This window comes from Macadamia integrifolia, chromosome 3 (assembly GCF_013358625.1).
Source record: "Macadamia integrifolia cultivar HAES 741 chromosome 3, SCU_Mint_v3, whole genome shotgun sequence".
NCBI lineage: Eukaryota > Viridiplantae > Streptophyta > Magnoliopsida > Proteales > Proteaceae > Macadamia > Macadamia integrifolia.
Genome location: NC_056559.1, coordinates 28,640,952 through 28,657,927, shown reverse-complemented (window position 1 = coordinate 28,657,927; position 16,976 = coordinate 28,640,952). Strand labels below are relative to the sequence as shown.

At 36.5% G+C, this 16,976-nt stretch overlaps 2 protein-coding genes across 3 annotated transcripts; both read left to right on the top strand.

The window, feature by feature from the left end:
• The first annotated feature begins 487 nt into the window (after positions 1-487).
• LOC122074738 (benzyl alcohol O-benzoyltransferase-like) lies at positions 488-5,618 on the top strand. Of its 2 annotated transcripts, none has more exons than XM_042639692.1 (3): positions 488-1,100; positions 3,609-4,585; positions 5,104-5,618. In XM_042639692.1, the coding sequence occupies exons 1-2, from the start codon at positions 657-659 to the stop codon at positions 4,569-4,571; spliced, it is 1,407 nt and encodes a 468-aa protein (XP_042495626.1). In that variant the 5' UTR covers positions 488-656; the 3' UTR covers positions 4,572-4,585; positions 5,104-5,618. The 2 variants fall into 2 exon arrangements, with proteins under 2 accessions (XP_042495626.1, XP_042495625.1); XM_042639691.1 differs by lacking the exon at positions 5,104-5,618 and adding an exon at positions 4,735-4,958.
• Positions 5,619-9,489: 3,871 nt separating this feature from the next.
• Positions 9,490-15,875, top strand: LOC122074099. The gene is made up of 5 exons (XM_042638934.1): positions 9,490-9,895; positions 10,003-10,076; positions 13,824-13,959; positions 14,082-14,459; positions 15,302-15,875. Exons 1-5 carry the CDS (start codon positions 9,758-9,760, stop codon positions 15,572-15,574), a joined length of 999 nt encoding a protein of 332 aa, XP_042494868.1. The 5' UTR covers positions 9,490-9,757; the 3' UTR covers positions 15,575-15,875.
• Positions 15,876-16,976: the final 1,101 nt, after the last annotated feature.

Here is a 16,976-nt window from a genome sequence, read left to right as displayed (position 1 = left end):
TGTCTTTGTCAAACATGTGCATTCCATTTTTTTTTTTGTTTTTTTGGTGAACATGTGGATTTGATGGATAGTCCTACCTCTTTTTTCAGTTGTCGTATTCCATGTTTTTTTTGGTAAATATGTGGATTCTATTTACTTGAATTGATCATTCTGCTCCATTTTCATGTAATGGACGAAAAAAAAAACAAAAAAATCAAATTATAAAGGGTCGATAAGATTTTCCCACGCATGCTGTCGCGCACCACATGTACCCTAGCACACTTTACCTTGAAAAACCTAAGCTTCTAATTCATTGTAGACCTTTGAATAGCAAACATGTTCACGCTCTTAACAGAAAAGGCCAGTACGATCGACTTGTCAACTATCAAGTGGGGTTTACCAAGTTTTGGACCAAGAAAAAATGGATCCAAAGTGAATCAATTGAAAAAACGAGAGAGATAAAATGGAATCTAAGTGTAGATCAGGCATTATATACACTAGTCTTAGAGATGGAGAGATGGTGATATCTATGAAAGACTCTCTCTCTCTCTGCCCCTACCTTATAAAAGTCTCACTATGCAAGAGAAATAACCCCTGCGAGCTCTTGACTACAATTTCTTTAGCCAGTACTACTTCTTTCTCCAACAATTTCTTACAAGCTATACCCATTTTTCTGCATGGCCTTGCAATCTTCTCTAGTGTTCTCAGTACGACGATGTAAACCGGAACTGATTCCTCCGGCGAAGCCCACTCCTCGCGAATTCAAGTCCCTTTCTGAAATCGATGATCAAGATGGTTATTGGTTTCAATTTCCAGTGATACAATTTTACAAGAATGATCCAACAATGCGAGGAATAGATCCCTTGAAGGTCATTAGGGAGGCACTTGCAAAAGCATTGGTTTTTTACTACCCATTTGCTGGTAGGCTTAGGGAAGGACCTGATCGGAAGCTTATTGTGGATTGCAATGCTGAGGGTGTGTTGTTCATAGAGGCTGATGCCGATGTAAGCCTGGAGCAATTTGGTGATACTTTTTTCCCACCGTTCCCTTGCATAGACGAACTCCTTTATGATGTACCTGGCTCACAAGGGATTGTTAATTGCCCTTTATTATTGATTCAGGTGAGATGATCTTTCATTTAAAGTGTGGATCAATTTCTCATATAAGAACTATTTTTGCACGATCTTATTTTCGTACGAGAATTTGATTCGGTCTTTTTTATTGAGCCTTGTTTATTCTAAAAAGTTTTCAAGTTACCCTTTTTTTTTAACTCAAATTTGGTTCTTTCTGGATTTAAGTTAAAATTGTTGGTTTGACCAGAATTTGATTTGAATTAAACCTTATAAAAATATAATAAAATAAATTTAAATTTAGAAAAAATAACAATACTGAACCAAATAAACTAAGGGTGTCATTTAGAATTAAAACCAAAAACCAAAATCAAACGTTTAAAAGCAAAATGAATCGAACTAGAAAAAAAAAGAATTGATTTGATTTTGCATTTTTTTTTCTTTTAGAAATATGAAAATACTTTAAAGAGAGGAATAACTACATCATTCAGAATAGGTACACAGTTTGAAAGGTAGTTGGTAAGGTTTTACCTATGCTATGGAGGCAAAGTGTCTCACCATATCATCAGAGGGTTTGAGGCTGCAAGTTATATTTGCCATGGATTTATATACATTCAAAAAAAAGTGGTGCCACACTTAGTGCCCAAAAAATGTTGTCTAAATCAAAGGTTAGCTGATGAATGACTTCAGGGTTGGTCTAGATTTTCTTCAGAATCCACACCCCGCTCCTGTGCATGCTGTGCTCCAAGTAAGAGAGCTCTAGTGCCTCCTTCGATAGAATTTCCTGTCAAAAAATAGTTTATTAATTAGTAAGTGGCTTACCCCATTGTGTAAGACCCCCATCGCCCAGCTTGTCATTATCGAGGATGGGTTTGTGGGTAGACCAAATACCACTATGGTTGAAGTAAGCTTAGGGATGTGTGCAGGAGATATAGGGGTCAGTTAGTACCTGATGTTGCAAAGATGGATGCAAGGGGTAATAGATTAGGCTAATCCATTTTAAGGTTGGGTCTAAGATTTTGTATGGGTTAGGCTTTTCCTTTCAAAAGATGATATGGTTTCAATGAGACCAAGTAAAATAGCATAGAATTATAAAAACAAAGAAGAAATATTCAAGACTATATCGTGGAATATCGTTAGAGTTAAAAAAAAAATACATAAGTTAGTTGTTTAAAAGAGGAGCATGAAGGGCAATGGTATGAAGACCTAAGGGGCTGGTTGCCTAGATGCGTTTAGTAAAATTCACATGAGAAGAAAGTGTGCCACAAGGTTTTGTGTTGGGAGTTGCATAGGACGCAAGTAGTCTCCTTAGGCACCCACTTTTCTAAGACATTCAAGGTCTGAATTCTTCCATGGGAAACTCTCCAAAAAAAAATCTTAAATTTTGGGTGGAGATGAAGTTTCCATAAGAAACACCATCAGTGTAAGTATAGAGATGAGCATGAACACCTGTTAGAGGATCCAATAAGGTTAGTAGGTGTATTAGAATTCAAAATTTTAGCAACCAATTTAGTGGTTAGGATTCCTGATTTGATTTTGCTTTTGAAAAGTGAAATGTCATTCAATTTGATTTAGTCTCAACTGTTGAATGAAAATCGTCCGTTCAAACTTAAATGAACGAAACAAAATGTAGTCCATATAAACTTAACCAAATTGAATCAGATCTGACGTATGATACAAAACCCTATAATCATGTCTTTGTTGAGTCATGTGAATTTACCTATGATGGATTTCTTTGTTGTTGTGTTGTGTAAAAGTATTAAAAGATACCAGATTTAACATTGTGGAACTTCATGAGATAGTAATTTTTTTTTCCTAATTTTATATGTTTCAGCATGTTATTTCCACTTAAATCTAAATTTAATCTGAACTACTGAGAACATGTAAGAATCAAATAAACCCAAACCGATTCAATTAGGTTTTGAGGTAATGGAATTATTTGATTTTAAGTTTAGTTTCAGTTTGTACATATTATACCATGAACCAAACCGAATCCAAAGTCAGAACCAAACCTATTGACACCCCTAATATAAACTGAACCCAAACCGAAAAATCATAAGAGAATTGAATGCGAAATACAAATCAAACATATTAAACCTAATATTACATGTTGAACGGAACTGAACCAATTCACACCCTAACTATAACTATAACTCTATAAGTGAGGTGCTGTGGAGAGAGAAGGAGAGAGAGGGAGTTGGAAATACGGGTGGGCCTTATCTATCTCTAGGCAGGTACAGGTTATCTCTAGGTACAAGGCCACATGACGAGGGAACAAGTATTCAGTTTCCCAAAATAAAATATGGGTGAGGGCTCCTTTAAAGGTATTGTGACTCTTGCAACAAAATAGGATCAATGGGAAAACCAATAGAAACATCAATAGAGATGAAATTTCTACCTATTATAAAGGGTAGGACTGTCATTTCTCCCCCACTGTGTTCTTTATCTTTTTTTTTTTTTGGTAGAACCCACTGTGTCCTTTAGGCTTCAAAATCCGAAGGTGTGTCCTTTAGGCTTCAAAATCTGAAGGTCCTTGCAACTTCTTTCATATTTTTGCAGGTTACACGTTTGATCTGCGGTGGATTCATCGTCGCCGTCCGCTTGAACCACACTATGAGCGACGCACTTGGCCTGGCCCAATTCTTGACGGCTTTGGGTGAGATAGCACGTGGGAAACTGACGCCATCGGTGCAACCCGTGTGGCAGAGGGAGCTCCTTCATGCTCGTAACCCACCACGTGTGACCTGTGTGCATCACGAATTTGATGACGTAGCCAAGGTTGAAACCAATGGCAAGCCCAGCCCACCAGACCAACAACAACTGGTCCATCGGAACTTCTTTTTTGGTACAACAGAGATAACAGCCCTACGCAAGCACGTACCTTCACATCTCCACAAATGCTCGAGATTTGATTTAGTAACTGCATGTCTATGGCGATGCCGTACGGTTGCACTCCAATTGGACCCCGATGATGAAGTCCGTATACTCTTCCCTGTTAATGTCAATATACGTTCGAAGGAACATCCACCGTTGCCGGTCGGGTTCTACGGCAATGCGTTTGTCCTCCCAGCCGGCCTATCGACCGCCGGCGAGCTGTGTCGGAATCCTCTAGGCTACGCACTGGAGTTGGTGATGAAGGTCAAAACAAATGCTACAGACGAGTATATGAGATCACTAGCGGACTTGATGGTGATCAAGAGGCGACCTCACTATACAGTTATAGGGAGCCTTGTAGTTTCCGATCTGACACGTGCCGGGCTCTCTAAGGTTGATTTTGGGTGGGGGAAAGCAGTGTATGGTGGGCCCGCTAAGGGAGATGTGGGGACCATCCCAGGTATTATAAGTATGCATATACCATTTAAGAAGAGCAATGTGGGAGAGGAAGCAATTGTGGTGCCCATTTACTTGCCCGAGCCAGCCATGGAGAGGTTCGTAGAGGAGCTAGGAAGCATGATCGGAGTCTCTTTGGTGGATCCATATGCTAAGACAACTAAGTCTGGCTTCATTAGATCCCTTTTATAATCAAATGAAAGAAGGTAATTTCTTCCTTTTTATTTATTTATTTATTTATTTATTTATTTATTTATTTTTAATGTTCTTAATCTTTTGGTTGATGCTGCTTTTGTCTCCTATATTTTTTTTTTTTCCCCCTTTCTAATAAGGTATTTAATTTCTGATTTTGTAGATCTAGTGCTTGAGGACTTACTTGATGAGTTTCCACCCATGAGAGATATTTAGCATACCATTAATGTAGTGTCAAGTGTCAATTTTACTTAATTTTCTCACTTATCATCTCAATCCTACTGAGCATGCCAAACTCATTAAGATGGTAATCAAATTAAACCATGATTTGCTTGTACTCTTGTAAAGTGGCAACAAATTTATGGAATTTACATATATTGCCTTCAAGTTCTATATAAATATATGTATCTTAAATAACGGGAAAAGATTGTCACGTTGTCAGTGTGTAGTTTTCTTTTCAAATATTTTTTGCTATTTGTTCTCACCTATTCTAAAAATGTGGATCTCATACACTCACTGGTGTGGCATGCAGATTCCACACCCCCACATTAGCAGTGTGGGAACCCTCTCCCCTGAAAAAATTAAGGGGCAAGAGAACCATGTCTACTTACAAGGCCACTATGTCAACGTGCAAGCAAATGGAAAGGCATGTGGAATTATCTTCAATGCATGAGGGGGTGTGAAGACTTTTCTACGCCAACTTGTGTCTAGGCACAGAGCCACACAAGCAGGCACTGTTCTTTCTTCTATAATTAAGTAGGCCACCCTCCCTACTAGACAAAATGATCGATAATTTGTGAACATCTGAAATAATGTGGATAACTGCCTAGTGCAGCTGTAATGGGATAACGTGGTAGATGCGTAGGTCCTTGAGGTCTCAGTTTCAAGCCTCAATTCCACACATAATATCCCCCATCCATCTCCTTTGTCCCCCCCCCCCCCTTTGTAACAAAAAAAAACAACAAAAGTTGTTGAAATTTTGAAAAGGGTCGCTTCATTGGGGGGAAGATTCCACCCACAATGTCAATCTGAATTATTTGTATTGCATTATTCTAATCCTACTGCGGTATGTGTTATTTAAAATGTAATCGAAACCAAGGATTTTAAACTTGGAATCGGCACCTATCAATTTTGATCCAGATTCGGATTGGAATTGGAATTAAAATTGGTCTCAAAAACCTTAAAATTATTCCTTCAAATCTAAAAACATAGTGATCCAATCCCAAAAGCCTTAAATTCGACTCTTCTAAAAAATCCAAAATTGAGATCAATTCATGATCGATTCAGATAGGAATCGACTGATTTGACTGATACAAATCGAATTGTTTTTTGAAAATTTTTAATACATTTTTTTAGGATGTAAAATAAAAAATGATTTAAAGTATTATGGTAAGATTTTTTAATACTTATTTTCTGTTTTTATATAGTTAAATTATTCAAAATAATTATATAAATACCATTATAACCAAATTTGAATTATGTACTCCCTATCATATGGTTGTGAGATCCATATATGGAAATAGGCCCCATAAATAAATGGGTAACATGTATTCATTCAAGGCAACAAAGAGTGCTCTTAATATGTTGAAAATTTTACACTATATGTGTACAATTTTTTTTATGAAAATTATTAATTAACTAGCATGCAGTCCCTAAAACTTTAAATGAAAATTTCACAAATTTAAAAACAAGTAATGAAAAGAAAATTTGAATTTTACATTAAAAAATTTCTATTCCAACTACCATAAACCGAAACAAATAGACCCCTAATTACAATGAAGATGATCTTGGCAGTCACTTGCTCGCCCATAAACCACAGCACCATTAATCCTAATTAAGCTTGCTTGTGTATCATGTGTTGGAGACACACCATTGACTAAGCACAATAATAAAAATTAAAAAAAAAAATTTAATATTATACTTAGAAAACCAAATTCATGATCAATTAAATGATAATAATAATAATGGGAACATTGGAACGAGATTGTTTACCATTTTTAGCTGAAAGATAAATACCCTCCTCCATCACAAAGTTGCAACAGTTAATTTACTGTTAGGTTGGGTGCTCTATCAAAGCTGCAACAGTTGATTCATCACCTTAACTAGTCCTTTCATTGTATTTTAATTTGTTTATTTATTCTCTCTTATTGTGATTTTATATGACTTTCTTGACTAATTGCTTTTGTGGACCAATTGATCTAGAGATATATAGTTAATTAAGGATTAAATTAAACTGCAAGTTTACTTGTCAATATCATATGATATAATTTATTAATTGTTGATAAGTTGGATCAATCCTAAAATTTGGAAGCAAGGTTCTTTAGCTTTCTTTAAAGAATCCCAAATTTGGTTGCTTGTGTACATTCCAAGTTATTATCCTTACTTCTAAGTTAAATAAGTAAAGATTTGGTTTTTTTTCCCTTTATCTTATCATAGAGAAGTGAACAGTAAAAATGGGGTTCTTATACATTCCAAGATGTTCTATACTCCTATGATCCTATATCAGCAGAGGCCCATGAGCTCTAACCCCTTGTGATGTGTTTGACATCTTAGCCAACCATTTCCTTAGTCTACCCTTTGCTTGAGCTTCCATGATGGGTCTTCACCAAGGTTTTCCTATGGAAGTCTTATAAGCAAGATCTATTAATGGTTCACTTGCAAGGGTTTAAAGGGTTTGGGCTTTCAAAGGGTCAGGTATATTAATCCATGACCATAGAAAGTTCTTCAGCTTAAGGCTAGAGCATGGGCCTCTCCAAACTACACAAGCCCTTTAGCAGTACTTTAGAGTTAGGAAATTAATAATGTCCAATTTCATTTCACTCTATAGTTATAATTTTCATCAATATCATAACTCATCTTAATAAGTATTAGAAAATGATTTTAAGAACAGTTATTGTTGTAATACACAACAATTATGTGAAGTACATTTTACCATGAAAAAGATTACTTGAGGTATTTTTAGATTTTAATTTTTCTAACAAAAAATAAATAATTTAAGGTTGTACTTGGCACTCCCTATGATATTTTTAGGTTTGTTAATGGTTTGGACTGTTGCAAGTTGCAAATCACAAGTCTTAATCCCTAAATATATTAATGGTTGTACTTGCAACTTCTTAATCTCTTGGTTTAAAAGGAATTAGACTTTTTAATACAGTATTACAAATCACAAACCTTAGCTTTCAATATATTCTTTCTTGCTTCATTATATGAATAAAACTTCTTTGGATAATCTCTTGCAAAGGAAACTTAGTAGTTATTTACACAAACATATCTTTATCAAAGAATTGACATATGTGACTATGTGGTATATATATATATATATATCAGTGAGTATTAATGTCTACTCTTCTACAAAAAAAAAAAAAAGGTCTAATCTTGTAATGGCTACCTTGCACCTAGATACACTTGTACACGGAAAAAAAATACTTATAACCTAATTTACTATTTTATTAATTTCAAAGTTAAGGCTATGTTTGCCGTGCATATCAAACACATCCTAAGGTTGTGATTGATATCTATTCTTAGAAACTCTAAGTCAAGAATACGGAAACTCTTTTCTGAAAAAAAAAAAATAATAAAACACAATTTTTCTCTATTTCCTCACTTAAGAATGTGTTCTAAACCCAGTATCTATCCCTCGAATTCATACCAGATACAACTTATGAAAACCTTTTTTTAAAAAAACTTCTAAATATGTTATTGGTGGAGGAGGATTTGATGAACTATGAAATGCATGGTAGTGTAGATATGCAATCTATTGTAACAACGTAATTCAATATGTCAGGGTAAGATACACTGGTTCCTATAATTCTAACTCTCTTCTCCTCACATGAAATGACCTCACTGCCCTCCAATATATGACACTATTTTGTCACACCTAATTGGTGTGCTCCCCTATGTTGCTTGCTCAGAGAGTCTTCTCCTATAAAAATATATAAAACTAGGACCAAGGGATTGCTGTGTGCAAAGATTCTACATTGATAAGAATTTTTCATTTCTTGTGGGGTCATCATTTCACTCTCTTATGTTTAGGCACAAGTGACATGTTTTCCTAAAACTAGTTAAAAGAAACTACAAATATCATCTTTTGTTAGAGTTTAATGTAACTCTAATGATCTATATCTTACCAAAAAGAAATAAACTCTAATGATCCATTTAGTATAGTCAGACCTCAGACCCCAACCAACCCAAGCCTTAACCCTGAACCAACCATAATAAATTGCCAATTCGCTCAACCTTGCGGTCTGACCACTATATTGCCTAAGCCTACGGTCGGACCAAAATTCTTCTTGATTTGTTTTGTCTACTTCAATGCCCAACCAAATCAGGGGCAAATTTGGTAATTCAGTTTCGCAATAAATTTCCTATTTTAATGGTATTTAATTTATTAGTCGTTGGTTGACTAGATGACGTTACAGTTTAAGTAATTCCATCCACGAAACGAAGCCGGTCAACTTTGCTTCATAGACCGGCACATGCCCATTACTTCGCCCTAGGAAAACGAAATGAGTAATGATTCGATAATCGAGCTTCATTATAAAGGATATAGATCCCCCACATCAAAAACCACTATTTTAGAATCTCTTGTAGTACTAAATTGATGTTCCATATATGGTTGTAAGACATACTGATCCAACGATCTTTACATGGAGATATATCATCCTTAACTGTAAATGCTAGGGCGTTGTAAGGGTTTCCTTTTCTAAAGATTCTAAAATATCGGTGTTGCGCTGGTGTCCATAGCATTAGCTGTGGACCTTTTAATTCAAATTTAAGATGGAGGGGAATTGAGTAGAAGGCGTAGTACCAGTTATATTTGATAGCGACGTTATCGTCTTTTTCTAAAAATAGTTTAAAATTCGAAAACCAAAGGAAGTAGCGAACTAAAAAGCTTGAGAGAGAGAGAGAGAGAGAGAGAGCCACGTCATTTCCGGAATTTTGAGCTTTTTTATTGCGTGAAGAGAGAGAAAACTCTGAACCAGAGTAGAGTGAAGGTCAGGTCACAGTACTCTTCTCCGCTTCTACTCACAGAGCTACAGATCAAAAACAGAGAAGTGATTTTTAGAGAGAGGGAGAGAGGCGGCGCAAGAGAAATCTGTTGGTACTGTTTGGAATTTGGGGCAATCTCGCTTATTTTATTCAATTTCAGTTGAAAGCTCGAGAATTTGAGCTGAAGAAAGTGAGAGATGGAGAAAACTACTCCGGTGAGGAAGCCTCACACATCTACAGCAGATCTGCTTACTTGGTCGGAAAATCCACCGGAAGTCACTTCAGCCACCAATTCTGCGTCTGCTGCTTCACGTTCAGGGATCCGTAATCACCAGGTAGGTGTTCTCTGTGGGGAAATCTTGTTAGCTTCCTCCATTCTAGACTGGTTTTCAGATGACTTGAGTCCTTATTCTTCTTTCTTTCATTTTTCGGAAAATTTCAGCCTTCTAGCAAGATCAGTAAGGTGGTCTTCGGAGGACAGGTTACTGACGAGGAAGCTGAGAGTTTGAATAAAAGGTGAGATGTAGCTGAGTCTGAGAGTATCAGGGGTTTTTCTTTCTGTTTTTCTCATTCCTCATTTGAAATTGGATTTACTCTTCCACTTTTTGGCCAAAAATGGTGATCTCGTACGGGGATTCTGTTCTCCCCTGTGTCGCTTTTGATTGCATTGTTCACGGTTTTCGCATTTTCTCGTTTCTGATTCTGAGGTTTTTTGGCCTCCTTGGACTGCATGCACTTTTGGATCTGTTGACATTATCACGTTATCATCATCTTCCCTGCTGAGATGTTGATCTGCATATTAATTTTGTCATTAATATGATTGTTCTGCGACACCAGCGGATTTGGAATAGTGTCAAGCAAAGTTTTTCTCTTAACTCTCTCTGGAAACTGGATTCAAGATTTTGCTTCCGATCTCATAGATGCCTTTATTGAACTTTTGTGAACTTATGCGATGAACCTTGCCAGATCAGGACCCTTAGATATGCTGGAACCGTGAGGATTGCTGTTCTGCTCTTTTTAGTATAAAACATAAAAATGGAGAGACTTTGTTGTCCTACCTGGGTCAAGTTGACTGCTGGAGAAATTATAAGCCTTGAAATTTGGATTTGTTTTTACCCTTTTCCTGTCTATTCCGAGGAAACAAATTATGGATTGGGTTCCGGTATTGTGAGTAAAGGCTTCAGATTATGTACCTTAGAGATTGCTTATTAATTTTTATAATGTTCTTCTTCTTCATAGATGTTATTCTTGAACTCCATAAGTTTCTAATGCAGTAAAACCATATTTTGTGGTGAGCTGCATGTTATCTATCCTGGTTTTTTAACTTGTGAAAAAGAAAATATCTAACTTCTTGACTGAGATCAAATACAGAAGCATGTTATGCATCATGGGAACTCCAGAATTAGAAAATGGGGTAATTGTAATGCTATCTTACCGGTGGTCAAGCTCATCCAATCCAGTTGATGTCCTGGTCTAGGTTCGTTTCCTGGTGCCACCAATTGTATTAAAACCTTTTAAGGTCAAACACCTGTTTGGTTGGTGTCCATTTGAATATTCTTTCTCATATGCCTTATTTTCCAGAGTTTTTCTTCTAAAAATGGAATGCAGGAATGAATGTCAAATTTTGCGGCATGGCCCAAATGGACACAATTATTTACTTTGTCTCATCCACCACCCCACCCCACCCCACCCCACCCCACGCAATCCAATTGTGAGATTCTTTGCAGGTTGAATTGTATATGTCCATGTTAAACCAAAAAAGTTAATTGCTTGTACAAGATGGTGCAGGCTTCTGTCGTTGCTTTACATAAATAAAAATAATAATAAATAAAATAAAATAAAATAGAGAGAGAGAGAGAGAGAGAGAGAGAGAGAATTATATGGATTTATTGAGATTTTTATGATTTTTGATAATATTTAATGGTAATTTTAAAGGGCACTATTATAGAAATATTTTCAACTGTATCCTGGTCAATGTGCTTCTCATTCTATTTTTGTCCTTTAGTCTTTGACTATGGTAAGTGGAGAAATTTTGATCGATTACTTTCTTATGGAACGATCTTGTGAGACATTATTTTCCATGAATTGGATTTTGTAAGTTCCGTCCTCTCAAAGGGTCTTCCTCATCCAATGTGCATTGCTTCCTGTTGAGTTTATCTGCAACAACCATTTTAGCTAGTCTCAGTCTCCCATACACCTTAGTGGCCTTCAGCCTGGCATATTGTACTGATGCCATGTAGGTCTAATATTTAATATTGGTCAGTACTGGGGCTTAAGATGACAATGCTATTTTTTGCCATAGTTTCTAGAGGGGGCAGGTACAGAAGAACCTTTCATGTTACTGTTTCTACTTGGATCCGTTGGTAGATTCACATGGTCATTATTATTCTCTTAGAAATTGCAACGTTCCCTCCAACTGTTTATGTTTGGAAGCAATTCCCCGAAACCCACCCCCCCCGCCCCCCAAGAAAAAAAAAAATGTGTTACTAATGATGTTAAATAAACTATGACTTGCATTATGAGACCTTTTCTCTTTAAAACTGTGAGAGCATATTGGGATTAGATAAATTTAATGTCGAGACATCTAAGAAGGTGGAGACAAAAATTGTAAGTTCTTGATTTCTTCAACATAACGTGTTCTTGAAAAGTTTGTTAAAATATTTGACCGTCGTGCCTTGCTGAAGCACCTACCACCTAATTCTATTTCCTTTGATGTGAATTATTATGCACTAAATTGTGATGAAATATGATGGTCTGCTACCCTTGTGCACTGCATACTTTCTACGCTTTCTGATAATTTGTTGGGTACTGTGATGTCATTCCTCCTTTATTCTTTTTGTTGCACCAGGGATCTGGGACATTAAATGGAAGTTTAGACTTAAATATTATGCTTTTGTAAGCAACCTTTTCCCCCTTTTTATACTATTACAGCATACATAAAATGGAATGCTTAGAGACAATCTGGTGCTTGGTACAAAAATGTTTGTATATTCAATTCATTCAGGTACTCAATTTGGAATTCTAGAAGCATAGATCCTGAGGAAAGACCCAAAAAAAAAAATTACTTATCAGTTTCTGGATTTATTTTAGTTCTCATTTCCTTTCCTTCGCTCCTCTCTTTTTATTTTTGAATGCACCTATACCATTTGTTAGTTACATAAGCTGTTTAAAATAAAGAATATCCTTTTCTTAGCTCCCTGTGCATGGGTATGTTTGTTAAAAATATTCTTGTACCATTGAAAGGCCACATACTTCCTAACCTGATGCATCTTGTAGACCATACTTTCATAAACAACAATGCGTTTCCTTCACATTACGTTCTCAGGGATTTACTGGGAGTGATTTAAAGTGGAAAATGTAGTGTATTGTGGTAGTCTTATCCTACAGTGGATCTGGGAGTCCAATCCCATTCAGGATCAGCTGGACCAATGAAATCACTGATCTAAATCCTCAAACCATGCTTCAGGGTCTTATTGCTGTCATGATGTTGTAATATTTCCTTTCAATAACCTTTCCAAACTGTTGTAGGTCATGGTGTCATGCTATTGGATTTTTTTTTTTTAATTGGTTAAATGGGGAAAATACTCCCACCATTCCTTAAAGACTGTCTACTCTGGGAATTTTAGTTATTCCAAAATGTTACTCCGTTTGAAGAATTTAGTGCATGAATTATGGTTGTTTACCTATATTATCCATCAACGCAGTAATTCAAATTTTTTGAATTTGCATTGAAGATAGAGAGAAAATTTGAAAATATCACAGAAAGTGGGAAGTTGGAGTGTTAATAATGAATCCTTAATGGAATTTTCTAGTGTCAGATTATTTTTGTAGACCATGGCACCCGAGCAAATTATAATGCTAGAAGTTGATGGCTGTAAATTTTTGTTTAGATAGTTTGAACCGATGGTATACCATCATGACTGATGAGTTTGGCCAAAAATAAATAAATAAATAACAGATGAGTTAAGGTATCTTCATTTGGAGAAGCACATGTATGCAAATTAAAAGGTGGAAGGAAGAAACAGAAAAATTGCAGGATCTTATCTGTGAAGATACTATTATGTGGGGCAAGAAAAGGGAAAATAAAAGTCAATTTTGTATTGTATGGCATATATTTGAACACTGAATAGGATAACATGCGCAAGCTCATTTTTTATTAGAAGGAAATTCTGACCCTGAATAAGAGGTTGAATTCATTTAAATTACACCATTACTTGTTAAAAGAAGAGTCACATGCTGAAACAAAGTTTCTGCAACTTCCAGGAAACCTTGCTCAGGGTATAAATTAAAGGAGATTACTGGTAGCCGAATCTTTGCAGCTGATGGTGAAAACGGTGCTTCAGATTCTGGCAGTGGCAATCCAACTCCCAGTAACCGAACAGGGTTACGAATTTACCAGGTGCCTATTTATTTCACTCTACTGGATGTAGGGGGTCCTTCCGAATCCTTTATGATAATACTTTCTTTAAGTGCTTACTGCATTAACCTATCTAAAATTTACTTCATTGTATGATGTCTCAGCAAGCTGTTGGTGGAATCAGCCAGATATCATTCAGTGCAGAAGAAATTGTGTCTCCTAAGAAGCCAACCTCGCTGCCTGAGGTGGCAAAGCAGCGAGAGCTAAGTGGAACACTTAGCGAGTCAGATGCAAAGATGAAGAAACAGCTATCCGATGCTAAGCAGCGAGAGCTAAGTGGAACACTTAGCGAGTCGGATGCAAAAATGAAGAAACTGCTATCCGATGCTAAGTGCAAGGAGCTTAGTGGACATGATATATTTGGACCTCCTCCTGAGATTCCACCTCGACCATTGGCTGCACGTTCTTTGGAGCCGAAAGAAAGCAAGGACATGGGGGAACCAGCACCACGAAATTTACGCATATCCGTTAAAGGATCTAATGTGAGTGAGATAATTGTGTGAGTTGGTAATGAGTTCTCTTGTCCTTTTTTTTTTTATATTTAATTTCTGTGTTTCCTTTTTGCTATTTCCCCATGGATGCCTGGTTTTCCTTTGTTGTTCCCATGAATGATATTTGTTTTAGCACAGAAGGGCATGAAAGTCCATAACCGTGCAACCGACTAATACTTGTGGGACATGCTCTGGAAGGGCAGGAGCTTGATCCATGAGGAAAACCTTCTGGACAATTTACCCATGTAGTACATATAACCACAAGGGGAAACAGGGGACCTGAGGTTTTTTTTAAGGTCAGATGATTGGTAAATCATTAACTAATCGAGTAACCCATGCTTTGATTTCCATTTTTTTTTTTCCTTCAAAAGGTAAAACAAGGATTTTATCCTGACGTTCAGTAGTGAGCGTGCTTTCCCACTTCTTATAGTTGTGATCGTGCATTCCCACTTATTTTAGTACTGATCGTGCATTCCCACTTATTTTAGTAGTGATCGTGCATTCCCACATCTTTTTAGTTGTGAGCGTGCATGACCACTTCTTTTAGTTGTGAGCGTGCATGACCACTTCTTTTTAGAACGAGAACAATTCTTGATAGGTCAACTGTATCAGTTGGCTTGTTAAACTGAGGATGTAATATGGCATGGGAACAGGCATAGACTGGGAAATCAAATCAAGCTTTGCTGATTGTCCTGAAACAATTGTCCTCTTTTTCTGCAATAGATCTTTCCTTAGCATTGATTCTATTTTTCATTTGTGTGTGAAAGCAGTATAATGTCCTCTTCGTTACAATCTCTTGGTTTCAGAGTTCTAACATGTTTTCAATTTTAAAGCCTGCGGGAGGTCAGAGTAATGTCATGTTCAGCGACGAAACTGTTACAAAGACTGCAAAGAAGATACACAATCAGAAGTTTCAAGAACTTAGTGGCAATAACATATTTAAAGGGGATGCGCCTCCAGGGTCTGCTGAGAAGCCACTCAGCATGGCAAAGCTGCGGGAGATGAGTGGCAGTAACATCTTTGCTGATGGGAAGGCAGCCTCCAGAGACTACTTAGGTGGTGTTCGCAAACCTCCTGGTGGGGAAAGCAGCATTGCCCTTGTTTAACTTCCTCGTCTCGTCTAACCCTGTTATTTTACTTTATTTATTTGTTATTCATGTTTGGTTATCTTGATCCTAGTGTGAAAGATACTTTGCACGGTGATTGTTGACTAACCCATTACATGCTTGATGATGGCTAGCATCATGGGTGAATTGAGATTGGAATGTGCTGTTTTGATATATTTAGGCCTTTAATATCCAAACCAGAAGAGTGAACTGCAAACTAACTAGTTTTCAATCACTTGATGTTATTTTAACTTGGATTGTTGTCTGGATATATGAAATTATTAATTATTCATTTCATACATAGACAATGATACAATCAGCATTGTGTATGGTTGAGAGAATCAAGGGAAAATTGTTTAATGAGCTTGAAGGTTGCTTTTTTTCACCTGCTAGCCTGCTCAGAATCTTATATCTGGGATTTCTGTTTATGTATTTATGGACAACATGAAGCATGTTTTTCTTTGCTCTCTGAAGATTTGGTACTGAAGTATGGGACAGAATGCTATTCCATTTTTAGACTGTTTTGGTTCTCATGATTTCTATGCTGGTATTGGATGTATGTTTTGGCTTCATTAGTGTTTGTATGGTTGAAGGTTTTGTTCAAGTCATTACTTTATTTTTGTTTAAGAAGCAATATAATGTGTTTCATTTTTATAATTGCCCATTACTCTGGAAATACTCTGCTCAAGGTGTTCTCAACCATTAGATGGTTACAGGATCACAAGCATTATCTACAGCAATATGGTAAAGTAGAAAAGGGGGAAGAACAAGTTTATAAACTCATGCTGTTACAATATGGTGAACTTCCATATTGTAGCTTGTGTTAACTTGCTTTGAATGCTTTATGTGATAGTTTTTCGTGTTCTCCAACTAATTGCGAAATAGTTAGCTAGACGTCACAGGATAGCATATATTTGATCAAGTTTTAAACTCTACTGTTTTGACTTTTGTTGATGTCATTGATTTGCACCATTGTAAAACTGAAACATGTTTATTTGTTGCATGAAGTAGGGGAAAAGAATGCTCCCTGGTCATGTGGCCCTTATGCCAGCATGGGGCCAATGAGGCACACATGGGCATGAATAGGAGCATCATTTCACCCATTATATCTGCGTGTGGGGGTTAAACAATCAGTGAGCATTCGTTTGCCCTTATGCTCACTATACATTTTTTATTTGCTTTATGAAAATACAAATCATGAGTCTTAATGGCATTTTCTATAAATACTATGTAATTTCATAGCCATAATGGTATTTCTGTAAATACAATGTAGTTTCATCAGCCATAATGCCTTTTTCATTTTTACTAAAATAAAAAATGATATCTTCATAATTATAAGTGTAGCGTTTGAATTGATTCTGTAAAAGTCCTTCCAAACAATTTCCCTTTTTTTTTTTGGGGT

Coding starts and splice junctions, on each gene's coding strand:
- LOC122074099 (XM_042638934.1), top strand. CDS start 9,758: ATGGAGAAAACTACTCCGGTGAGGAAGCCTCACACATCTACAGCAGAT. Junction 13,960..14,081: donor CAGGGTTACGAATTTACCAG/GTGCCTATTTAT, acceptor ATGATGTCTCAG/CAAGCTGTTGGTGGAATCAG. Junction 14,460..15,301: donor TATCCGTTAAAGGATCTAAT/GTGAGTGAGATA, acceptor TCAATTTTAAAG/CCTGCGGGAGGTCAGAGTAA.
- LOC122074738 (XM_042639692.1), top strand. CDS start 657: ATGGCCTTGCAATCTTCTCTAGTGTTCTCAGTACGACGATGTAAACCG. Junction 1,101..3,608: donor GCCCTTTATTATTGATTCAG/GTGAGATGATCT, acceptor ATATTTTTGCAG/GTTACACGTTTGATCTGCGG.